This window comes from Pristis pectinata, chromosome 30, assembly GCF_009764475.1.
Source record: "Pristis pectinata isolate sPriPec2 chromosome 30, sPriPec2.1.pri, whole genome shotgun sequence".
NCBI classification, from domain to species: Eukaryota; Metazoa; Chordata; class Chondrichthyes; order Rhinopristiformes; family Pristidae; genus Pristis; species Pristis pectinata.
This window is the reverse complement of record NC_067434.1, coordinates 25,093,370-25,120,467: the sequence shown is the minus strand read 5'-3', so window position 1 is coordinate 25,120,467 and position 27,098 is coordinate 25,093,370. Positions and strand designations below refer to the sequence as shown.

At 42.9% G+C, this 27,098-nt stretch overlaps 1 protein-coding gene across 2 annotated transcripts in view; it reads left to right on the top strand.

Annotated features, from left to right (window-relative positions):
- Nucleotides 1-1,663: 1,663 nt before the first annotated feature.
- LOC127584608 (transmembrane protein 273-like) overlaps nucleotides 1,664-27,098 on the top strand; it is a 47,757-nt gene continuing 22,322 nt past the window's right edge. The window contains exon 1 of one of the 2 annotated variants that reach the window (XM_052041395.1): nucleotides 1,664-1,747. In XM_052041395.1, coding sequence (XP_051897355.1) covers nucleotides 1,693-1,747 — 55 coding nt within the window. In that variant the 5' untranslated portion in view covers nucleotides 1,664-1,692. Of the gene's footprint in view, nucleotides 1,748-25,168; nucleotides 25,304-27,098 lie in introns of those variants that run through there. The other variant, XM_052041396.1, reaches the window with a different exon arrangement.

Below are 27,098 nucleotides of genomic sequence, written 5' to 3'. Positions count from 1 at the left end.
GCCGTAAGGTGAAACGTGAGCAAAGGCTTCTTCAAAACCAGTTGACTGAAAAGAAAATGTAGAGAGAGGACAGACATTACAAAATCCAAATGTTCCACGATGGAACCCATACGACACCTCAGTCACTGATGATCTTCATTCCTTTGTTCCGAAGTACCTGCCACCCCGAAAGCATTCAAGACGTGGCCGTCCACACAAACACCTGTTTCCCACTGCAGGTTAACGACAAAGTGGACTCCACTGGAGTATTCCACAAATCCATCCGTGGATTGTAGTGACAGACACAGTTATTGTTTTTCACCCATTGATACAGAGACCAGCAGGCAGTGTCTCTCCCCTCCTCTCTCTCCTCTGATTGTCTGACTGTCTGCTCCAAAACGTCATCACGTCTTTATCTCCTGTTGTTGTCGTAATCACGCCACACACACACACACACACACACACACACACACACACACACACACACACACACACACACACACACTACTGTGCTATGTCTTAAAGGGACATTTACCAAATCGTAACCTAATCAGTAACAGCCGGCACAGACATTGTGGGCGGAAGGTCCTGTCCCCGTGCTGTTCTGTGTTCTGTGTTCTATGATCACAAGCTCACTGGGGTTAGAGGATACAACAGGAGTGGGAAAGGTAGTGGGAGACCTGATGAAGACCTGGGGATGTACACTACCTAATGGGAACTTGCTTGAAGCTAGTTGCCAGACCTGGATTCCATGGGCTTGAACTGGCTCAGGCAGGTCTCAATAAAGAGATGGTTTGTAACACTCAGCAGGTTGGGCAGCATCTGTGGACAGAGAAACATGTTAATGCTTCAGGTCAATGACTTTCCATCAGAACAATGTTACTGTGTCTTTGGAGAAGATGAAAACAGAGACCCAGATGCAAGTCAACTTTTACCAATTATCTCTATTTCCATCTCGGTTCTCACTCCCGAGAAAACAACCCCACTTTGTCCAACCTGTCCTTGTAGCACATGCCCTCTAGTCCAAGCAGCGTCCTAGTGAACCTCTTCTGCACCCTCTCCAAAGCCTCCACATCCTTCCTATAATGGGGCGACCAGAACTGGATGCAATACTCCAGCTGCAGCCTAACCAGAGTTTTTTAAAACTGCAGCATAACTTCCTGACTCTTGATCTTAAGCCTTTTCTGACTTCCAACGACTCTTTGCTCTTTTTTGAGCTTTGATAAAACCAGTCCTTGAGCGAGTTTCTGGGCACTTCCTTATAGCTTCTGCTTAGCTTGGTGTATTTTTATTTGATCGCACCTCTCTGAAATAATTTCCCACCTTAAGAACACTACCAGAGTGAGTTCCTGTTGCTAATGTCAGCTTATCAACCAGACAAACTTCCCCTCTAAAATGTGCTGGTGATCTGCAGAGCATGACAAGGGAATTAATGTAAACAATAGTTACGGAAAGGAATAACAAGGTCCAGTTATTTTAATAACGTGAAAACAGTCAGAAACTAATTTCTAAATAAGATGTTTTCAACAACCATAACTTGTGCTTTACACCGAAAGTGAACAAATCACTTGGTTCCAAACCAAAAGGAACAGCTTGATGTTTTACACCATTTACAGGATGTGGTTTTTGTTTCCTCTGAGTATTTTGTAGTTTATACATCCTAGAAGTCACAAAGTGATCTTAAAGGACAGTTGCTTTGACTGTGCAGTGAAAATGGTTCAGGCTTTCAGCTGGTTTAGGATATTAGCAACATTCATTCTCTCACTTGGTAAGTACATAAGATATTTTTATTAAAGAATTAAATGCTGATTTCTGTTGGCTAAGTGTTCTGCTCAGGTTCTTTGAACAGTTGTGGTTTACCAGATCAGTTAAGTGGTTGTTTGAGCAACAAAATATGGCCTCAGGCATCTTGTTCAATGTTTGGAAAAGGACCCAAAGGTAAATAGGCAAACTGATTTTGTGTGGAATCCAGTGATTCTGTGGTATTGACATCTTGACTACTTACGTCTGAGACCTAATCAATTTTCTTGTCATTTCCAAGTCTGTTAACTTCTTTGCCTGCATTAATGTAGACAAGTCCGACAAACTCATTTTCGAATGCTCTTCCAGCTACATTCACACAAATGTCCTTGGAAAATTCCAGGTTCTTTGCTAATCTGGGTGGACTTTCCCTTTGCATCTCATAAGGATAAACTTTAGGCTTTCAGTGAACAATTTAGTTTGGGTAACAAAATGGAAGAAATTAAATCAATTTGTTCAACTATTTTCTATTGACTGTGAATCAGTCATCTTAAATTAGCCATTTGTGAATTTCTGAATAATAATTCAGGTAAAGAATTTACCTATGGTGGTAAAGAAGGCGTATGGCATGCTTTGCCCTTGTTAGTCGAGGAATTGAGTTCAAGAGTCAGGAAGTTATGTTGCAGCTTTATAAAACTGGTTAGGCTACATCTACAGTATTGCATTCAATTCTGGTCGCCCCATTACAGGAAGAACGTGGAGGTGCAGAAGAGGTTTATCAGGATGCTGCCTGGATTAGAGGGTATTTGTCTTAGGGAGAGGTTGGACAAACTAAGGTTGTTTTCTCTGGAGCGGCAGAGACCTGCTAGAAGTTTATAAAATTAAGAGAGGCATAGATAGACAGTCGGTATCATTTACTCAGGGTCGAGATGTCTATTACTAGAGGGTATGCACTTAAGGTGAGAGGGGGAAAGCTCAAAGAGGATGTCATAGAGTCACAAAGGACTACAGCATGGAAACAGGCCCTTTGGCCCATCCAGTCCATGCCGACCTGATCTTCTGCCTAGTGCCATCTACCTGCACCCGGACCATATCCCTCCAAACCCCTCCCATCCATGTACCTATCCAAACTTCTCTTAAATGTTACAATTGAACCCACATCTACCACTTCCGCTGGCAGCTCGTTCCACACTCGCACCACCCTCTGAGTGAAGAAGTCCCCCCTCAGATTCCCCTTAAATATTTCACCTTTCACCCTAAACCTATGTCCTCCAGTTCTAGTCTCACCCAGCCTGAGGGGAAAAAGCCTGCATGCATTCACCCTATCTATACCCCTCATAATTTTGTATGCCTCTATAAGATCTCCCTTCATTCTCCTGCGTTCCAGGGAATGAAGTCCTAACCTATTCAACCTTTCCCTATAACTCAGGTCCTCAAGTCCCAGCAACATCCCTGTAAATTTTCTATGCACTCTTTTAAATATTGATATCTTTGCTACAGGTAGGTGACCAGAACTGCATACAATACATAAATTCTGCCTCATGAACATTTTGTACAACTTCAACATAACATCCCAACTCCTGTACTCAATGCGCTGATTTATGAAGGCCAGTTATGCCAAAGCTCTCTTTATGACCCTATCTACCTGTGATGCCACTTTCAAAGAATTATGGATCTGTATTCCCAGGTCCCTTTGTTCTACCAAACACCTCAGAGCCCTACCACTCTACACAGTAAGTCTTACCCTGTTTTGTCCTCCCAAAGAGCAACACCTCACACTTGTCTGCGTTAAATTCCACCAGCCATTTTTCAGCCCATTTTCCTAGCTGATCAAGATCATGCTGCAAGCTTTGATAGCCTTCTTCACTGCCCACTACGCCCCTAATCTTGGTGTCATCTGCAAATTTGCTGATTCATTTTACATATTATCATCTATATCATTAATATAGATGATAAAGAACAATGGACCCAGCACTGATCCCTGCAGCACACCATTAGTGACAGAGACAACCATCTACTACCACTCTCTGGCTTCTCCCACTAAGTGACTGAATGCCAAGCGACTTAACCCTCTGGAGCAGCCTCCCATGCAGGACTTTGTCAAATGCCTTGCTAAAGTCCGTGTAGACAGCATCCACCACCTTTCCCTCATCAACCTTCTTGGTGACCTCCTGGAAAAACTTTATAAGATTGGTTAGACATGACCTACCATGCACAAAGCCATGTTGACTATCCCTAATCAGGCCCTGTCTATCCAAATATTTATATATCCTGTCCCTTAGAATACCTTCCAATAATTTACCCACGACTTACATCAGGTTCACCAGCCTGTAATTTCCCAGTTTATCCTTAGAGCCTTTCTTGAACAACGGAACATTAGGTATCCTCCAGTCCTCCGGCATCTCACCCGTGGCTAAGGACGTTTTAAATATCTCTGCCAAAGCCCCTGAAATTTTTGCACTAGCCTCCCACAAGGTCTGAGGGGACACCTTTTCAGACCCTGGAAATTTATCGACCTTAATGTGCAAGGCAAGTTTTTTTTTACACAGAGAGTGGTGAGTGCCTGGAATGCACTGCCGGCATTGGTGGTGAAGGCAGATATGATAGAAGCATTTAAGAGGCTTTTAGACACATGAATATGCAGAGAACGGAGGGAAAGGGATTTGTTTATTTTGGCATCATTAGCTTAATTAGTTCGGCACAACATTGTGGCCTGAAGCACCTTTCCTGTGCTGTTCTGTTCTATGTTCTATGCTCTATAAGTGTAGTGGGTGTCATGTGAGAAGTTCCAACATTATCCCCTACCTTCATACCTTATTTTCTGTTCCAAACCCCATCTTTGATGGAAACCACACAATGCCTTTGCAAAGGAACTTGCAGCACCCAGAATAAATCTCTGGGGCCTGATCAGGTATATTCAAGAACACTGTGGGAAGCTAGAGAAGAAATTTCGGGAGCCCTGGCTGAGATATATGCGTTAGGGCCAGAAGACTGGAGGGTGGTTAATGTTGTGCATTTAGTCAAGAAAGAATCAAAGAAAAAACCAGGAAATATAGATCAGTAAGCCTAACACCTGTGGTAGGTAGGATACTGGAGGGGATTCTGAGGAATAAGATATACATGCATTTGGAAAGACAGGGGTGGAGAGATTTGATCAGCTGGGTAAGTGGGCTGAGGAGTGGCAAATGGAGTTTCAAAGTGAATGGCAGGGACTCGGGAGTATTGTAGAACAGAGGGACCAAGGAGTACAAGAACACACTTCCCTGACAGTGGTATCGCAGGTGGACAGGGTGGTGAAGAAGGCGTTTGGCGCGCTGCCTTCATCAGTCAGGGCATTGAGCAGAGAAGTTGTGAAGATTTAGAATATTGTGTTCAGTTTTGTCACCATCCTTTTGGAAAGATGCCGTTAAGCTGGAAAGAGTGCGAAGCAGATTTACAAGGATGTTACTGGGACTTGAGGGGCTGAGTTATGGAGGGAGGTTGAGCAGGCTAGGATTTTATTCATTGGAGTGCAGGGGAACAAGGGGTGATCTTATTGAGGTGTATAAAATTATGCAAGGCATAGATAGGGTGAATGCACATTGTCTTTTTCCCCGGGTTAAGGAATCAAGAGGGCATAGGTTTAAGGTGAGAGGGGAGCAAATTAATAGGAACCCGTGGGGCAAATTTTTCACCCAGAGGGCGGTTAGTATATGGAATGAGCTGCCAGAGGAAGTGGTTGAGGCAGGTACATTAAAAACATTTAAAAGACACTTGGACAGCTCCATGGATAGGAAAGGTTTAGTGGGATATAGGCCAAACATGGGCAACTGGGACTAGGTCAGATGGGCATCTTGGTCAGCATGGACCAGTTGGGCTGAAGGGCCAGTGTCCGTGCTGTCTGAATCTATGACACCCAGTCGAGTGGTATGTTATATGAGCAGATCTGTTATCAGTATCTGCCTTGCTGAGCAATTTCTCCAGCACTGGATAGCAACTACTCTGCTTTGCCTTTGGACCACTCCATACTGTGCCAGCCTGTTCTCTTTTGCTGTCCTGCAGGGTAGATGATAGTCTTTTGGTAAATTGGTAATAATCAGGGAGGTCTTCAAATCTGTGTGAGGAGAAAGGTCTCCCACATCTGCAAATGTGGTTTTGCCATTTCCTGGTTCTTCCAGATGTGCCTTCTTGAGTATTTGTAAAGTACTGTCATCTTGTTGAGTATTGGCAGAGTCTTGAGACTAAATATTGTAGAACTTGATGGAGATGGTCAGGCAGTTGTTACACTCTCTTTGGTTATTGTTTAAAGGGCAAGTTGTTTCAGTAATTGTCATTGTCCTTCACTGCTCCTGTCTGAGAATGAGGAATCACATTGCTGTATCAGCCAGCAGTAAAGACTTAACATCATTTCCAACTGCCCAAGTCTTATATCACCAGACTGGTAAGGTCCCTCAACTGAAACATGGTGGCCATCACAACTGAAAATGTTCTTGCCCAGAGTAGGACTTCAAACTGGAATCACTGTGCAGAAGTCTTGAGTAAGAGACACCTGATGTTGGTTCACATGCTTTGGGCCAGAAACACTGACGCCAATGCAACTCATTCAGAATTACTCAGGCTAAGACTGACTACCTCCTAGCTTGGTCATCGTCAAAACTGATGCATTATTTAATAAGGAGCCAATGTAGGTCATATTGGATGGACAGGATCTGGTGTGAGTCAAGACATGAGCAGCAGAGTTTCACATGACAAATCTCCAGCGAGTGGATGTGGGAGACCTGTCCTCAGTGATTGGGACTGTCAAGTCTGGAGGAAGCAATAGCAAGGGTGGGAGCTTCAGTAACATGAGTTGAGCCAAAGGGATTCATGAGGAGTTATGGAGGTGGAAATTGGTGGTCTTAACAATGGCAAACTCACCCTGGCATCAAATACAATACCAAAGTTATGAACAATTCAGTTCAGTCACAGACAGTAGCAAGGGAAAGAAGTGGACCTCAGACACAGATAATGAAGGGGCTTCCTAACTAACAAGTCAAAGGCCTTGGTCCTCATCAAGTATTTGTAATATCCATTCGATCACCACGGAGGCATACAGTACTTTAATATCTTCTGTCAGGTCAGCATATCTAACAATGGGCATTCCTTCAAGCTACAGTTTACAAAGGAAACACTGCACAGCCTGATCTTACCTTACTGGTGTGCATCTCTGACCTCAATATGTCCAGTCGACTCTTAGTGAAGTGAAAAACCAGGTTTCCCTGATGCCAAAACAATTGCCATGGCTGCATCAGTATTGTTCAAAATCTTTCAAACAAACTCAGAAGATAAACATTTCAGAAAATGGTCCCAACAGATCAGATGAGATCAATGCTATACACTAAATATTTTTTGTTAGCTATTGTTAGAATCACAATCAGGTTTATTATCACTGATGTATGACGGGAAATTTATTGTTTTGCGGCAGCAGTACAGTGCAAGACATAAAAATCTATAAATTTCAAAAATAAATAAATAGTGCAAAAAAAAAGGAATAATGAGGTAGTGTTCATGGGTTCATGGACCGTTCAGAAATCTGATGGCGGAGGGAAAGAAGCTGTTCCTGAATCGTTGGGTGTGGGTCTTCAGGCTCCTGTACCTCCTCCCCAGTGGTAGTAATGAGAAGAGGACATGTCCCAGAAGGTGAGGGTCCCCAGTGACAGATGCCGCCTTCTTAAGGCACTGCCTCTTAAAGGTGTCCTCGATGGTGGGGAGGATTGTGCCCGTGATGGAGCTGGCTGAGTCTACAAGCCTCTGTAGTCTCTTTCAATCCTGTGCATTGGAGCCTCCATACCAGGCTGTGATGCAACCAGTCAGAATGCTCTCCACTGTACATCTGTAGAAATTTGCAAGAGCCTTTGGTGACATACCAAATCTCCTCAAACTCTGAACGAAGTAGAGCCGCTGGCGTGCCTTCTTCTTGAATTCATTTGTCTTGAGGGCATATCTCTATATTGAACAAGCCTGCTGTGATTTGGTAGATTTGATTTAAAGCCAACAACAACAATTAACAATTGCTATTAAACATTTCTTCAATCATAATTATGTTTCTAAGTTTTCTGTAGATTATTGTTCCAGATTACATGCTTGAATTCCTGTGAAAAATTGTAATTGTTTTATTTAATACTTGAAAAGAGGTACTTAGCTCGATTAAACCAATTTTAATGACATAAATGATCAGATAAAATCATACGTTCATTTAAAAATGTATCAGAACATTACAATCATTTATCAACATTGCATTCTTGTTAATTAGAATAAGCATCGCCAAATGCCAGAATCCTGTAATATACCAGTGAATATTATATTATTCCAGAAAAACCAAAGGGCGTGGGCAGGGGTTGGGGCATAGAGTGATTGCTTTGATTGTCAGGGGCAATTCTAACTTGCAATGGTTTTTAAAGAGTTTTTTTCCTTTAAGTTCACATATCATCAAACGCAAGATCTATCATGAACTGGTGTAGAAGGGCGGTACTTTAAAATTTATTTTATTTAATGATGATTTTAGAATTTATGCGGATTGACAAGGCAAAGTTTTGGTAGTGCAGCTAAGCATGGGTTTATCATGGAAAATGATCATTTTAACTCAGTGCCAATCTGTGAATAACCTGGTATAACATTACTGGATATGATAAACAAAAATATATAGAGACCCATTTGCAAATTTGTCTCACAGTTGTGGGACTGGCCCATTTAGTGAGTGCCTGTTCTAAGTATTCACGTGGCTTGCCAACGTGGTCTCCTATTCAGATGCTGCCTGACCTGCAGAGCATTTCCAGCATTTTCTGTTTTCATTTCAGTTTTCCAGCATCTGCAGGTTTTTGCTGACATCTCTGTATAACCTCCGCACTGCCATCCAGCTCTGTATCATCTGCAAAATTGATATTACACCTAATCCCCTCATCCAAGTCGTTATGTAGATTGTGAACTGCTGGGATCCCAACAATAATTCCCCACCTATCACAGTCTTCCAACCCAAACATGACCTGTTTACTCCTCTTGATGTTCTAATCATTCACCACTCCTCAGTCCATGCCTGTATATTACCCCCCAATGCCATGCACTTTAATTCCTTGTGATTAATTTATGCTGGACACCTAGCCAGTTTACATAGTGTCATAGAATCGGACAGCACAGAAACAGGCCCTTCGGCCCACCACGTCCATACTGATAGTTTTGTCCATCTACACTAATCTAATTTGCCTGCATTAAGTCTGTATCCCTCTACACCTTGCCTATTTAAGTGTCTGTTTAAATGCCTCTTAAACACAGTGATTGTATCTGTTTCCACCACATCCTCTGGCAGCGAGTTCCAGACATCAATCACTCTCTGTGTAAAAAAAACTTAACCCTCAGATCCTCTTTAAAACTCCTTCCTTTCACCTTAAACCTTTGATAGCTTTGTGGGCACAATCAGCTTCCATTTGAACCTTCATAAAACTACCAAATGCTATCACCAAAAGTGAAGAAGTCCATGCAATCAGGACCTAAAATTCCAAAACAAAAACACTTGTGTAGCTTGCATATGGGAGAATTGTGCTGGAAAAAGACCGGCACCATCAGGCTGAGACTCCAGGCCCACAGTTGAGTGTGTGCTAAAGCCTGCGTTGGTGCACGGAAGGTGATGGTGAATTTCACCCTCAACGTCTGCATTCATTAATCGGTGGCTCCGAAACGAAGAAAAATGTCCTATGTTTTGCAATGTCTCTTTCTGAAAAAATGTGGGATTGAGAGCAATGGAGGTCTGGCACATAGAGGAGTTGGGGCCTTCTCTGTGCCAGACCTAGGTAATCACATGGCTCACCATGTGACTTTATGGATGAAAAAGGGACTGGGAAAATCGAAGTCAGAGCACAGCAAGTCTGTCCTTTGAACGAGTGGCACGAGAGTATGTAACATTCTGCTTAGTTGGGCAGCTCTTCCTTCGACTCATTCTACTTATCATCCAGTCACACAAGAAGAGAGGTTACTTCCTCACCAGCAGCGTGTGTGTGAAACACACATAGGGGGACATTCATACCTTTGTTCAGGAGTTCCATCCATTCATTTCTACAGGCAGAAGGTCAGGATGATAGTACATCCCCCTGTGCTCCCGGCATGTTCTGAGGTGGCAAAGTCTCCAACAGTGATGTTTCCTTAAGAATAAAGAAGCAAAATGATTCTATCTGTGGTTTACCAGAAAACCTCAGGAAAGAAACTCAATAAATCATCTTTCTGTTGGATCTGCCTTACCACTCCTTGCAGGAAAACAAACAAGATGCTGGAGGAACTCAACGGATCAGGCTACATCTGTGGAAGTAAATGGACAGTCAATATTACAGGTTGACACCAGTCCAGATGAAGGCTCCTCCAGCATTTTGGGTGTTGCTCCAGATTCGAGCATCTGCAATCTCTTGTGTCTCCACTGCTTGTGGTAGTTTGCTAAGCAGTAACTGTCAGCTGCATTTCCTATGTTTTGCCAGTGACTACACCAAGTATTTCTTAACAATTTGAACTACATTGGGATGTCTGAAACACATTGGCGTTGGTATCGGTTTATAATTGTCACATGTACCGTGATAGAGTAAAAGCTTTGCTTTGTATGACATCCAAACAGATCATTCCATACACTGAGGTAGTGAAAAGAAAAACAGAATGCAGAATATGGTGTTGCAGGTACAGAGAAAGTGCAGCGCAGGTGGACAAATAAATTGCAGGGGCCACAACGAGGCAGATTGGGAGATTGAAAGTTCAAGCATTCATCTTTAGTGTATGAGAGGTCTGCTCAAGGGTCTGATAACCGTGGGGTAGAAGCTGCCCTTGAGTGTGGTGGTTCGCACTCTCAGGCTTTTCTATCATCTGCCTGACGGGAGAGGGGAGAGAGAGGATGACTGAGGTGGGAAGGGTCCTTGATTATGTTGGCTGCTTTCCTGAGGCAGCAGGAAGTGTAGACAGAGTCAGTTGTTGGGGGGGGGGGGGGGGTGGAGCTGCAAAACACATCATAGAAATAAAAGTTTTTCTTTTTTACTGTTAAATGATTGCGGGTAGAATGGGACTCATCGTGAGCCTGATGTTGTCACAGGAGCACCGATGCACTCATTCCAACTGGTGGAAAGCTGCTGACAGAAGTAAGTCTAGGGCTTTAATCCTTTACAATCAGCACTCATATCTAAAGCGAGCCAACCCAGATTTGAGGAGCTTAGTCAGAGGGAACATTTGCTGATTCAATCAAAATTCACTTTGGATTTTTTTTGAAGAAGCAAGACATTCAACTCTGCATTGCTGGGACTTTGCACATACATAGTACCCTGTAATCTGAAGAAAAGGATCCCATATTGGATTTCTTACAACTATGCAGCCTCTTTTCAGAGACTTGTAGTGTTGCTGTCATTTTGTTTGGATGGGTTGTCTAAATTTGGCTGAGCTAAGCTAAACCTCGGAATGTTGGCAGACAGACTGAACTCCAGACTACGTTGCACTTACTTGGAACTGGAAAACTCCTGACAGAACTTGCAAAAAAATAATGTGTTGACAAAGGAATATTATTATCGCCTTGGAGCAATCATTTCAAAGTGCTTTGTGTAAATACAGAAATTGTTTTTAAAGATTATCATATAAGCCTAGCACTTTCATGGAACCTATTCTGATGAACAAAATGTTCAAAGATGCACAGAGGAATTGTTTTGCAGATACCTTGCAGGAAAACAAAAACTGCCAAGAACAACAAAGAGTAATGTGCTGAAAGAAGTTACATAAATAAGGGATTTTTTAAATCATTAAATAGTGCTCAATGTCACTGGTTGGGAACTATCCAGCACAGAATAAATCTTTCAAGTGTGCAGTGTGCAGATGAAGGTTGTGTACAAAGCCGAACTCCAAGTCATCGTTGACTTGTTCACTGAAGGTGCCGAAGCATTGGCCTTACACTAAACTTTTGTAAACCAGAATTCCTCTACTAATCTGCCCCAACTGCACAACATCGCCCTCCAACAATAAAAGTCCATGAAGAACAAGAGCACAAAAAACAGCAGCAAGCGTAGGCCACCAGATCCCTGAAGCCTGCCCTGCCTTTCAATATGATCAGGGCTGGTCTACCCCAGGCCCCAGCTCCTTCTCATAGCCCTCAACCCCACCATCTTTCAAAAAACAAAGACCACCTTCTATCACTTCAGAGCCACCTGTTAATGAACACAGACAAGATAGAGTCACGGAGTAATAGAGGCAGAGAGTCGTAGAGTCATACAGCACAGAAACAGGCCCTCCAGCTCAACTCATCTGTGCCGATGAAGATGCCCGACTGAGCTAGTTCCACTTGCCTGTGTTTAGCCCATATGCCTCTAAACCTGTCCTAATCATATACCTGTCCAAACGTCTTTTAAATGAAGATGAATTTCACCTCACCTTCTGTGTACCAGTGCAGCCTTTAGTTGTCTTGAAGAGCAAACCTCAAACCCCCACTAAGCTCATGATCCACTGGGTAATCAGTGATCCCTGGCTTCCTTCATGCTTTGGAGATATGGACTATCAAAGTACTGGAGACACACCACCACTTTGCCTCTGGCAGGGTGAGCAAACCAACATCAGAGTTATCTCCCAGGCCAGCGTTCCCAACATTCAGGCTCTACTGGCACCCAGTTAGCTCTGATAGGTCAACTACATTCATCGCATCCCTGACACCAGACTCTCAAAACAAACATTCTATTTTGAGCTCCCTTGTGATATGAAATTCAAAGATGTCCTCAAAGTCTCCATAACAAAGTGATTAGCCCCAAAGACTCATGGGAGTCCCAGGTCCATGACCATTCAAAATTCTCCAGGAGAACCCAGGGTGGCATTGAAAATCTCACTGCTCTTTGTCAGGACCCTACTGAAGCCCAGCAATAACCGTGTAAGGAGTACAGCACCTCCCAAACTCTTCACCCACCAACCCCATCCAGACCTGCCCTAAATCAGGACTCATGATAAGGGTTCTCGGCCTGAAACATCAATTGTTCATTTCCCTCCATAGATGGCGCCTGTCCTGCTGAGTTCCTGAGCATTTTGTGTTCATTGCTCGACAGTCATAGCTGCTCCACCTGGAGGAGATATAAATAGGAGGTGTATGAGGACAGAGATAAGAAAGGCTACAGTTACTGGAAATAAAGGAGAATGCCGGAAATAGCCAACAAATCAGGCAGCAACTATGGAGAGAGGAAAAACTCAGTTACTGTTTCAGGTTGATATCCTTTCATTGGGACTGTCCAGTTCTGACACAAAGTGAAGTTGTTGAATTCAATATTGAGTCCATTGACCTGAAACATTAACTCTGATTTTCTCTCTTCAAATGCCGCTTGACTTGCTGAATATTCTAGCATTTTTTGTTTTAATTTGATACATCTGCGTTTTTTTTGTTTTTTGAATATTTTTCAGAAACATTTTTTACTCACCTCCACCTTACACTCTGCTGCTGTTGGCTGTGCATCATGAAGCTCTGTGTAGCTCCATCCAGAGTCCAACCCAGGAAAGCTCCACCAATGTTTATTCCATGGTTTGGACTTGTACATAGGCCACAGGGTAAAGACACTTGCAAATGATACAAACATTGGCTGAATGGTTGGAGATAGTCCTTGTCTGGTCCTTTTGTGGTGTGAATGTTACTTGTCACTTATCAGTCCATGGTTAAATATTGTCCAGGTCTTGCTACAAGCAGACATGGGCTACTTCACTTGCTGAGGAGTTGTGAATGGAATTGAATATTGTGCAATTGTCAGTGAACATCTCCACTTCTGACCCTATGATGGAAGGAAGGTCATTGATGAAACAGCGGAAGATAGTTGGGCCTAGGCCACTGCTCTGAGAAACTTCTGCAGTGATGTCCTGGGACTGGGATGGTTGACCTCCAGCAACCACAACCTTTCTGAAAAGTATGACTCCAACCACTGGAGTGTTCTTTCTTTGATGTCCATTGACTTCAGTCTTATCAGGGCTTCTTGATGCAACATTCATCAAATGGTGTCAAGACCAATCACTCTTATCTCACCTCTGGAATTCAGCTCTTTGGTCCATGTTTGGTCAAGGCTGTTATAATGTTTGGTACCAAGTGGTCCTTATGAAGCCCAGCTGGGCATCAGTGAGCAAACGCTACTTGATAGCACTGTAAATGACAATCTTCCATCATTTTGATGATGATTGAGAGCAGAATGATGGAGTGGTAATTAGGCAGATAGAGTAATTATAAAGGATCTGTTTCTCTTAACAGAGCAGTCAAACACAGAGGGGAGTGGGATCTGGAACTCACTGCCTGAAAAGGAGTAGAGATAGAAACTCTCATTGTAATTAAAAAAAAGTTTACTTAAGGAGCCATAACCTGCAGAGTTATGGACCTTGTACTGAACAGTGAGATTAGACATTTGACAAGCACAGACACAATGGGACAAATGGACTCCTTCTGTGTCATCGATTTTCTGTGATTTTAATGGCAAATCATGAGAGAACCACAAGAGTGCAAGAAAACTGGGGGAGGAGACTTAATGATGGACCAAAATTCTTGCTTTCTGCACCATCTACATGTGGCCAATAAGTTGAAAATAACTGAAGTTTCATTCCCTGCTGTTCTGTGATGAAGATCTATCCAGTTCACCTCCTACCATTCTGGTAGGTTCCCAATGCAACACAAATAGAGCTGTTGGCTAATTATAGGTATCAATGTCTCAATGAGTCCACAATTGGTTTTGTTTCTTGGACTGCAGTGATTGCAGCCAACATTTAGTATCTCAGAATATCTCACAACTAATTAGTTCACATTAAAATGCAGGGATTGTTGTTAGGTGAGTCAATGTTTCAGTCTATATGTTCAGAGCTAAAGAAGGATTACTGCTTCCTTATGTTGGAGGAGGAATATTATCCAGGGCAAGGAAATTCTTGTGAGACCTCCATTCAATAATATGCTCCATCACGGGCACAACCCTCCCCACCATCAAGGACATCTTCAAGAGGTGGTTCCTCAAGGAGGCAGCATCCATCAGTAAGGACCCTCACCATCCGGCACATGCCCTCTTCTCGTTATTACCATTGGGGAGGAGGTACAGGAGCCTGAAGACCCACACTCAATGTTCCAGGAACAGCTTCTTCCCCTCCACCATCAGGTTTCTGAATAGTCCATGAACCTTGTTATTCCTTTTTCTTTGCACTGTTTATTTATTTTTGTAATTTATAGTAATTTTAAGTCTTTGCACTGTACTGCTGCCACGAAACAACAAATTTCACATCATATAAATCCGTGATAATAAATCTGATTCTAATTCTGATGGGATTATTCTGTTATGCCTGTTTAAGCTAAGAACCAAGGTCTTTGATTAAATGTTTTGTCTCACAATGCAAATTTGCAAACCATAAAGATCTATTTTTAGACAAATTGGTCAACGATCGAAACTTGAAAAATCAACCATACTTATATATGGATTATTTCGCATTCACAGTTCACTTTGACTTTGGGAGTAATATTGTTTGACTAAAAAAAACCTGGTTTACGGTACACTGTGTATACTTCTTGCAGTCACAAGATACAGGTGTTATCTTGCCTTTTCAGCTGGATGCGAAATTTGCATTGTGCTATTTAAAAGAATTCTGTGACCACAGGATGTTAAAAATCTACCTATGAGGAAACAGTAGCAGAAAAAATCAAATTACTTAATATACATTTCATCCATCTTAAAAAAGCTTTAATAATATGACACAAAGATAAGGAGTTAATTCTGCTACATATGGTGCAGGCAGTCATGGGGGAGGGCTGCAGTGAGCAAAGTTATGGTCCCAATTGTGTGATTGCAGTTATGTGTGGGAATGAAAATTGGGCAGCACATATGCAATAGATAAATCTGGATCAACATGTCAAAAGGCACACATTGTTGAACACATTTTATATGATTAATTTGATACTGGGATTCATGACCTCACCAGATGTCAAATGTTCACAGGGGTCTTTTGTATGATGTGCAGCCTTGGATGTTTAAGTTGAAGGAACTTGCCAAATTAAACTGCTGGGCCAGGATGTTCACCGCTAACACTGTTCCTGTTTACAATCAACATTGCGTAAATGAAAAGCACCAAATCACAACCTCTTAGGATTCAGCCAATTGGTACAGACATGTTTTCATAATTACCCTCACTAGAACATTACCACCATTGCTGAAGTCTCAGCATTTTTCACAATCAGCCACTTACTTCTCAGTACAAGACTGAGATTTACTGAAAACTTTTGCACTTGCAGGGGAAGGATAGGATATTTAGCTGTTGTACTCAAACATGTTTAGTATTACAGAGTTCTTCTGGGGAACCTTGCACGCCTGAAAGACTGGACCTCCACTGGGTTGGAGAAGCGTTCTGCCAAGTTTTTAATGTGTATGGACTGTACATGGATTTAAAACATCTGGCCAAACCATCTACCTCATAGCTTCATGTTTCCACCAGACCTTCTTTATATTTGGATCTCCCTGACTCTGACTGTAAATGTTCCTTTTATTATCCGGTCGTTCCTGTGGGCTGCTGTTCTTGGGAAACGTTCCTGTCTCCAGTGTACCACCCATTTCAGTTCCAGTAACAGCAGTCCTGTTGCTCAAGTATTTCTCTTTTGGGCTCTTCCTTTTTCTGAGCCAAGCTCTTTATATTCATGTCCACTTGATCATCGGATGTGCTGTTACTTTCTTTTGCCCAGTACATAGAACATAGAACATTACAGCACAGTACAGGCCATTCAGCCCACGACATTGTGCCAACATTTTAAGCTGCTCTAAGATCTACCTAACCCTTCTCTCCCACACAGTCCCCCATTTTAGCCCTCCAAGTAAAACGCGTTCTGGGCTATAACCAGGAATGGTCTTTAACCTCCTTGTGCTTTTCAACAACAGAAGTGCTTCCCATGCAGAGCCAGTGATGTACAATACATTAGCTACTAACCACCTGTGGCTAATTGGGAATCCAGAGGAGGTTAATTGAATTCCGATTTGCAAATAAAAATGAGTAATAGATTTGATGCAATGATCATATGGAGTATGCATGTGGATTCCTGCCCTTTATGAGTTTATAAAATGCAAGAATGAGAAGCTATACGTGAGCAGTTTTTGAATACTGATGGTGTTTTACCTCTTGGTTATTGAATGTGGTAGATGTTTGTTAAGTAAGCAGTATTTACCTGCATTGAGCCAACATATAGTAGGTTCTTTATCACCTTGTCCATGGGCAGGTCCCCCAGGGTCAAGGGGGATTTGCTTTCACTTCAGTTGCCTGGGTTCTGAGATGGTTCAAGAGGCCAATGTTGGACCTGCAGTGTTCGCCATGGGTGAGGCAGGAGCGGCTCGACAGAGCAAGGGGGAGACTGGGGTGTTATGCTCACCTTTTGCTGCCTGCTCTTGGCTTCATGTGCACCCATTGCAGAGATACAAGATGCTCAGTCCCTCCTCCATTTTATGTGGTCTCGAGCTAGGGATTCCCACAGGTTTTTCGAGGAGACCCTGAGAACATCAGATGGGCATAGATAGGGTGAATGCACACAGTCTTTTTCCCAGGGAAAGAGAATCAACAACTAGAGAGCATAGGTTTAAAGTGAGAGGGTACTTAAAAGGGACCTGAGGAGCAACTTCTTCACGCAGAGGGTGGTGGGTATATGGAACAAACTGCCAGTGGAAGTGGTTGAGGCAGTCATTATTAATTATGACACTATCGTACAAACTGTATGGAAGTAAAGGAAATATGTATTAGTAAAAAAGGAGCTGGAAGAATTAATGGCACTAAAAGCTGATGAGTCCCCAGGGTCTGATCGTCTGTATCCTAGGGTCCTAAAAGAGGTTGCTATGGAAATAAAGGATGCATTGATTGTCATCTTCCAAAATTCCACAGATTATGGAATAGTTCCTACAGATTGGTGGGTGGCAAATGTAACTCAATAGTTTAAATAAATAGGGAAAAAGAAAAAAGACGTTAGCCTAACATCGGTAATGGGGAAAATGCTGGAGTCTATTAGAAAGGATGTGATAACAGGAAGTGTGAATGGAGATCAGTCAGGATACAGGTTCTAAAAATGACTAACTGTTCAGTCAGTATCTTAATGAAGGAGTTTACACAGCTGCTGGTGAGATGGGCAAAGACAACGTTAACATTTTCCCCAGAGGATCTCCTATAAATCCCCAAACCCGCTTCCCTTTAAGGACAGCTCCTATCCTGCAGATTTGTTAAAACGTTGCATACCAGTCATTCTCTCTTCTCCCCTCTCCCGTCGGGCAGAAGATACAAAAGCCTGAGAACACCTACCACAGACTCAAAGACGGCTTCTATCCTGCTGTTATCAGACTCTTGAACAGACCTCTCATATGCTAAAGATGAACTTTTGATCTCCTAATCTACCTCATTGTGGCCCCTGCACTTTATGTGTCTGCCTGCACTGCACGTTCTCTGTAGCTGCTACACCACGTTCTGCATTCTGTTTTCTCTTTACTACCTTGATGTTCTTACGCATGGCATGATCTGCCTGACTGGCACACAAACAGAAGGTTTTTACTGTATCTTGGTACAGGAACAATAACAAACCGATTCCAATTCCCTTGACCCCTCAAGTCTCATTGATCAGAGAGCACATGTCCAGGTCCATCCTTGTTGATTCAGCCATATCCAGCTGTGGCTTCCCATCCTGCCCCACGGTCTTCCCTCCAGCCTGAATCCCTCCAATTTTTCATGTGTACACACTGCTCTTTGGTAACACCATCTGAAAATCCGCTGACAGTTTCTCCCTGCACAAAGCTGATGCTGAGCTCTGTCTTGCCACCACATTCTTGGCACCCAACTCTCTAACCTGCCAGACTACTTGTCTGACACCCACCACTGGATGAGAAGAAATTTCTCCAACTAAACGCTCAGGTTGTCTTTGGTTACCACCTCTCTGCTCCCACCACTCTCCTTGGTAACTGCCTGAGACTGAACTGGTTGTCATGCCTGACCCTGAGATGAGGTTTGGACCACAGATCCGCAGCAACCTCACTGAGTCAGTCTGTTTTCACCTTGAAATATCCTCTGGTCTTCCTCCTCATTCAGCTCTCTGCTTCTGAAACCCTCATCGGTTTCCTCCAGACTTTACCGATGAGCTCCATGGTGTCTCTGTAAACATTTCATCAAAACTCTGCTGCCCAGGTCCTGGCTTGCACTGTGTCCCATTCACCCATTGATCTGGTCCTTGCTGACCTCCTACTTAATGTTCAACCCCACTCTAGACACATGAGTACAATAATCCAACCTTTGCTTCAGTACCCACCTGAGGAAGTACAGCATTGTCAGGCGGCCTGCCCACTGTCAGAGAGCCTGCCCACTGTCAGACATCATGCCCCACTGATAAACCAAGATCCAATCTGCTCTTTGAGGTAGATGTCAGAGATTCCATGGTATTATTCTAAAGAGCAGGAAATTCTAGAATCCTAGTCAACATTACTGAACAATTGGTTGTCTGTTTTCTTCTTGTGGGAGTTGGCTGTGTGCAAGTTGGCTGCAGTGTCTCACAGTATGAAAGTGCCTGATCTGCATTCACACTTCCTTGGCTGTAATGCCCTCTGGGTGCTCACGGACATACTAATTAGAAGCAGGGCAGGCCACTCAGCCCCTCTAACAGCTCCACTATTTAGAAGGACCCTGGCTGATTTTTACCCGACACTACATTCCTGCAGAAACCTTTCACTCTCCCTGCTCATCAAAAATCTATCTCTGTCTTAAAAACATTCAAAGACTTTGCTTCCACTATTATTTTTTGGAAGAGAGTTCCAAAAACTCACAAACTTCTGAGAGAAAAAAAATGCCTCATCTCTGTCTTAAACAGTGACTCTTGTTCAAGATTCTCCCACACAAGGAAACCTCCTCTCCACATCCACCCTGTCAGGAAGCCTCAGGAGTTTGGAAGGTGCATTGAAGGGAATGAGAAAAATATTATGCAAATGTAAATTAATCGTTCTTTGAAACCTGACCCGACTCTTTGTCCCTGTCCTGGCAGCATCACAGCTGCAAAGTCCAGCCAGGGACCTTCTGTCCAAACTCCCTGCATTCTGTCTTATTGCAGGGAGAGGCTGACAATAACTACTGCCACAGCTTGCAACACACCAGCTCACTGGCCCTGTTACTGCTTTTAGAAACAGAACTTTCTTTCTCAATCAGGAATCCTTCTAGTTACACCATGGCAGATGGGCAGGAATTGATGTTAACTCTCAAAGATCAGTCATGCCTTCAACTGAATGCCAGGATTTCCTGTTAATACAACAGCACTAACAAACTGGTGGTGACGAGGTGTCTCAGCACATTGGAGACTGACCTTTCAAAAAAATGGCAACCATCACTAAGGACCCTCACCACCCGGAACATGCCCTCTTCTTGTTACTACCATCGGGGAGGAGGTACAGGAGCCTGAAGACCCACACTCAATGATTCAGGAACAGCTTCTTCCCCTCCGCCATCAGATTTCTGAACGGTCCATGAACCCATGAACACTACCTCGTTATTCCTCTTTTGCACTATTTATGTTTGTAACTTACAGTAATTTTTAGTCTTTATGTCTTGCACTGTACTGCTGCTGCAAAACAACAAATCTCATGACATATGGCAGTGATAATAAACCTGATTCTGATTCTGATTCATCTCTGGGACTTTAGTGCCAATGAAGCTTATATTAGGTGAGAACAATGTTGCCCCATGATCTGCCACTGAAGGATGATGTTGCCCCATGATCTGCCACTGAAGAACAATGTTGCCCAGAGGAGCCAGAGATTGGTTGGGGTGAAAAACTACGCACCATACGGCATGGATGCTGATTATTGACAGGTGTCTTCTCACCTTCAACTACCCCTCTGTGCTTCTCCAGGGAAATGCTGTTGAGGAGGCTCTGTGGCTGTCAATTTCCAAAGGAGGCAGATTATTGGGGCAGTGGTAGGGTCTGAAGGATGTTGACTAACTGTGATGTTCATAACCTGCAGAACCGAGGCCAGAGATGTCACACTGTGTGGGAGGTCACCAGTATCTCAGCTGCAACCAGCGATCCTAGAAACAGGGACCCCTCCATTTCCAGCGCTAGCATCTATCACTTCATGTGCAAAGTTACAAAAGAGATGCTGTCAGCTAAAGCTGGTGCAGCATGCAGCATCACTGGCAGTAGAATGATGGAAAGGTGGCTACAGGAGAGTAAACTTTGGCTCTGCACAACAATCAAAGATGACAAATGATTGCCTAAAGAAGCAAACACTTGATATTATGTGATTTTCAAGACACAACCTTCTATAACCCAACACACTGGAATGCTAATTGCACCATGGTTTTTGCAAGCCCATTATTATCAGTGAGTACTGTGTCATTTTAAATGGAACTTGGGTAAATTTCAACCAATGTTGAATCAAATATACAATAGCATACAGATAGGAATACTCTGAGATAAAAGACTGAAATTATTATCAAATAAAAGTATCTTTGAGTTTACTGCTGGTCCAATTGAATGAGGTAACAGTGAACTATTGTTGGAAGTTACGTTTTGTGATAGTTGTTAAAAGTTTCAAAACCAAATGAAAAGCAAACTGTTCACGTTGAATAACATACAGGGAAGAAAGCCCAGTTCCATTCCTAGGAGACCGCAGTTTGGTTTGGAATGCTGATTCCAGCTTGAAAGTTCCAAACTGGGCTGGTCATCCTGTGGGGATGGTTTGCCTCATATGGAAACTAAATGGCTTTTCCTGGAAGATGAACAAAATATGATTTTAATGTCCTCTTTATCCTCACCGAGTCTCAGAGACAGACTCAGAATCAGAACCAGAATCAGGTTTATTATCACTGAGTTAAATGACGTGAAATTTGTTGTTTTGCGGCAGCAGTACAGTGCAAAGACATAAAATTACAAATAATAAATTACAAAAATAAATAAATAGTGCAAAAAGAAGGAATAACGAAGTAATGTTCATGGGTTCATGGACTGTTCAGAAATCTGATGGTGGAGGGGAAGAAGCTGTTTCTGAATCATTGAGTGTGGGTCTTCAGGCTCCTGTACCTCCTCCCTGATGGTAGAAACAAAAAGATGGCATGTCCCAGGTGGTGAGGGTCCTCAGTGATGGGCGCCACCTTCTTGAGGCACTGCTTCTCGAAGATGCCCTCGATGGTGGGGAGAATTATGCCTGTGATGGAGCTGGCTGAGTCTGAGGCAGCCTCTTGCGATCCTGTGCATTGGTTCCTCCACACCAGGCTATAACCTTCACAGTGTGCATTCACCCTATCTATGTCCCTCATGATTTTACACCCATTGTCCATTAATTCTGTGCTGGCTTTTTCAAAGGCCAATCATATGGCACCACTCCCTTGTTCTTCCTCAAATCCATGAAATGTTTTCTCCAAGTATTTATCTAATTCCATAATGAAATCTAATTATAAACCTGTTGTCATTGCCCATCAGGGAGTACACTCCAAATATTACCCACCAGCTCTGTGAAGAATTTTTTCCTCATTTCGCTTCAGATTCTTCTGCTAATGGTTTAAGATCCCTGGTTATTAGCTCTTCAACCAATGGAAACTATCTCTCTCTATTTAAATAGAGAGAGGTATTTAAATCTTTGTGGGTTTAAATCTTGGTGGAATTTGATGAAGGAAGCATTGGGCAGGAATACAGGAATTTGCATTAACCTCTTCACACAATGCTCTTTCTATTGTATATTTTGACGGAAGTATTTTTGAATATCTTTTGTTTTGTTTTACTTGACATGTTCGTTAGAGATAGAGAGGTGATGCAAGATTGTAGCAGGATTGGGAAAGCCGTGAAAGAGCTGACCTCAGAGCTGAGGACACTCCCTGCACTTGCCCAATGTCTGTCGGACAAGTCCCGCATTCATTGAGCATTTTCATCTTCAGCACAGCAATTGTAGCCTGATCCCAATGTTGGGCAAGTTTATCGTCGGTGCTGTGCCACATTCCCATCATTGATTTAAGAATCATTAAGTGGCAGATATGCTGTTTGGGAATATCAGTGTCTTTTCTATCAGATGGCATATCAAGATGCTGAAACCACTGGACTGATCTTTCAGATTACCTCCCCCCAGGATGACAACTTTACCCCCTTTGAAGTCATCATGAGGACAATAGAGGCAGGAGTTAGGAGAGCTGTTTCTGGGAGGCATGAAATACTCTGCCAGGCACTGTGGAGGAAGCAGATTCCATAATACATCCAGAGTTTGTAGTTGAAAGTGAAACAATTGTGTTCACATCTGAGGTCCCAGATTATGGAGGAGCTATCTATTGGAGGAGCATTCAGTAAAGATTGGAATATACACATAAGGTTAAAAAGGAAGTTCAAGTACCATAAATAGATATTGTTATTCTTTTCTTAACTTTAAAATCCATGTTTTTAAATATTTGCATCAGGAGATTGCAATAAACATCGATGAAATCAGGTTTTAGAGCCAGTTACTTTGCAAAAAATAATTATGCTTTAATGAATTAATTAAAATATCATTTAGATCTCATGCAAGAAGCAAGATTTTCAGGATATTTTACTGCGGGAATAGTTGCAACGGCTTAACTCATGTCAGCTCAAGTGACTTCCATTCATTCCATGTTTGCTGAAACAGATGTAGATGGAACAAGTAAGGAGGTAAAAATGTGGCGGTTGGGGAAGATTGTGGGGAGTTGTGGTAGGAAGGGCAGGAAAGTAGAATATTGTGTAAATGAAGAGAGGAGAGTGCTACTTGGACAACTGAGAATCCTCGTACGTGAAGCAGAAGATTGGTGGAGGATAGCAAGTAATTGGGAAAGCAAATGAAATGTTGGCGTTCGTTGCAAGTACAGAAATAGTGAAGTCTTGCTACAACTTTATGGGGTACTGGTGAGACTTCCCGGGATATTGCATGCAGTTCAGCCTCTTTGTTTACAGAAGGATACACACGTTGAAACTCTCCACTCCGGCATTCTGTGGTCCGGATACGCCCATGGTCCGTCATGTTTGAATCTGTAGAACAGATCTATACTAATTAACTAATTCTAACTAAGATCTATCTACGATCTAAAATTAACTAAGATCTGAAGTAATCTGGAGCTAATTAACCTACCAGTGCAATTTTTGCAACCTCAGCCGACAGTGTTTCCAACTTACAGAAACTTGGGGTTATGGGCAGTTCTCGGAACCCTCCAGCTTCCATCTCCCACATCTGTCCCACCATACATTCTCCTGCTCAGAAGAAGATTGTCAGAGAGTGGTTTCTGTGTTCCCGATTTTCTGTGGTCTGACACCAGTCAGGTGCCAAGGGTGCTGGACTAGAGAGTTCCAACTCATACCTAAACTGGAGGCAGTTCAGAGAAAGTTCACTAAGTTGATTCCTAAAATGAAGAGGCTGCTTTATGAGGACTGGTTGAACAGGCTGGGTCTACATTGATTGGAGTTTAGAAGAATGAGGGGTGACCTCATTGAAACATTTAAGATTGTGAGAGGGTTTGACAGGGTGGATCCTCAAAGGATGTTTCCACTGATGGAGTAACTGGAACTAGGGGCATAGTTTCAGAATAAGAGGCTGACCATTTAAGATTGAGATAAGGAGGAATTTCTTCTCTCAGAAGGCTGCGAATCTTTGAAATTCTCTATCCCAGAGCACTTTGGAGGGGGAGTCACTGAATCAACAGACTATTGATTCGCAGTCCCAGTTCTGATCGATATGCTGGAAAGGGTGCAGAAAAGATTCACAAGGATTTTACCAGGATTGGAGGCTTTCAGTTATAAAGAGAGGCTGGACAGGCTGGGACTGTTTTCCCTGGAGTGTAGGAGGCTGAGCAGTGACCTTAAAGACATTTATAAAATCATGAGAGGCACAGATAGGTGAATGGTCACGTTCCTTTTTTCCAGGATGGGGTAGTCTAAAACTAGAGGGCATGGGCTTAAATTGAGAGGGGAAAGGTTTAAAGGGGAACGGAGGGGTAAGTTTTTCACACAGAGGGTGGTGGGTATGTGGAACGAGCTGCCAGAGGAAGTGGTAGGGGTGGGTGCAATTACAATGTTTAAAAGACATTTGAACAGCTTCATGGATAGAAAAGGTTTAGAGGGATATGGGCCAAATGTAGGCAAATGGGACTGGCTCAGGTGGGCAACATGAATGAGTTGGGCTGAAGGGCCTGTTTCCATGCTGTATGACTCTATGACTCCAATATTCAAGGCTGAGGCAGAGAGATTTTGGTGTATAATTGAGTCCAGGGCAACAGGGCAGGGATGTGGAACCGAGGCTGGGCCGTGATCTCATCGAATGGTGGAGTTGGCTGGTGTACTCTGACTCCCATTTGTTATGTTCATGTGAAAAGTTTTTTAGAGAGGCCAAGCTGACAGCAAGGGTCAGAAGGTGCAAATTTAAATGAGTTTATAATCCTAGCAAAACATCTGATCATGAGTTTGAATTTAGTTCCCATTATTTCATATGAGAAAAACCCAATTTTTTCTGCCTGACATTCTCTGAAATAGTTAAAAGACACACAGCACTAATCCAGGAAGCTGGGTGTTTTTTTCTGCAACAAGGAAGAACGTGTGCAGATATTTACTCCTTCTCACTCCGCGCAGAGGCAATGGATCATAAGAGAGGTGAGACAAATATATAAGCACGGAAAAAGAACAATGGGAAGGCTGCAGTATGGCACTGTAGCCAAAAGTTTTATTGTCTCTGTTGCCTGTTGGTGCTTTAGACAATGGCTATTTTCATAAATCTGTGGAAGTTTTTGAGGTTGTAATGAGCAGAATAGATGAACTTGTGGATGTAGCACATCTGGACTTTCGGAAGGCCTTTGTTAAGATGGCAGATATTTCAGGAAGACCACAGCATGTGAGATTGAAGGAAATATACTGGCATGAATGAGGATTAGTTCATGGATAAGAAACAGAGCAGGGATTATGGGACATTTTTGGTTGGGAAACTGGGAGTGCTGCAGAGACTGGTGCTATGGCTCAGCTGCTCACAATCTGTATCAATGAATTAGATGAGGGGACTACATGCAATCCATGTTTGTTGATTTAGAGAGCTGGGTGACAGTATGAGTCACAAACAAGTAAAGACGGGGAAGGAACTGGGAGTGTGCCGTGAAAGGGATCATCCACTTTGGTAGAAAGAATAGAAAGGCAAAGTATTTTTAAATGGGGAGAGATTGAAAGGAGTTAGTGTTCTGAAGGACTTGTACATGAGTCACCGAAAGTTAACATGCAGGTACAACAAATGATATGTTATCCTTTTATGCACAAGGATTTGAGTATAATTCATGGAGTAATACAGCCCAGAAATAGGTCCTTTGGCCCAACTCGTCCATGCTGACAAAAATGCCCATCTAAGCTGGTCCCAATTGCCCACATTTGGCCCATGTCCCTCTAAACCTTTCTTATCCATAGTAGAGAGATTGAAATTATATAGGATCCTGGTGAAACTGTACCTGGAATATTGTGTACAAATCTGGAAGGAAGAATGTACTTGTGAAAGAGGCAGTGCAACAAAGGTTCACCAGATTACTTTGTGTAAGGAAAACAGACTGGGTCTACACTCTCTAGAGATTAGAGGAATGAGAGGTGATCTCATTGAAATGTACAAAATTCTTATAGAGATTGACAGGGTAGATGCAGGGACGATGTTTGCAACATCCAAAACCAGGCATCACAGTTTCAAAATCAGGACACAGATGAGAAAGTATTTCTTCACCCAGAGGATAATGAATCTTTGGAATTCTCAGCACCAAGGGCCGCAGAGGCTCAGTCACTGAGTGTGTTCAAGAAGGAGATCAATAGAATTGGGCATCAATGGATATGGGGTTAGTGCAGGAAAGTGGTGGTGAGGTAAAAGATTAGCCAGAATCTTACTGAAAGGCAGAGCAGGCACAATGGGCTGAATGACCTTCTCTTGCTCCTACTGTCCTTGTTGTTACATTAGGCTCTCTGGCAGTTGCATGGGGAAAGGTTTCCTGACACTTGCCTGCCTATGAGTCAATAGTGCCTCGGTCTTGCTGAATACAGGCGTGGCTGCTTTATTTTCTGAGGAACTGTGACATTGTGCAATCATCAGCAAATTTCTGACCTGATAACGGAACTGCTGACGATAGCTGGGGTGAGGACACTGCCCTGAGGAACTCTGACAGTAACATTCTGGGTTGGATTCAACAACTACAACCATCTTCCTTTGTGTGAGGCAGTGGAAGGATTTCCATTCCACCAGGGTGCCTTGATGCCATACTCAATTCAGTGCTGTTTCGATGTCAAAGGCAGTCACTCTCACATCACCCCTGAAACTCAGCCCTTTGCCCCATGTTTGTATTTATTGAGGTCTGGAGATGAGTGGTGAAACCCAAAGAGGGCATTGGTGTGCAAGTTATCAGTGAAAGACAGCTTCCATCACTTTGCA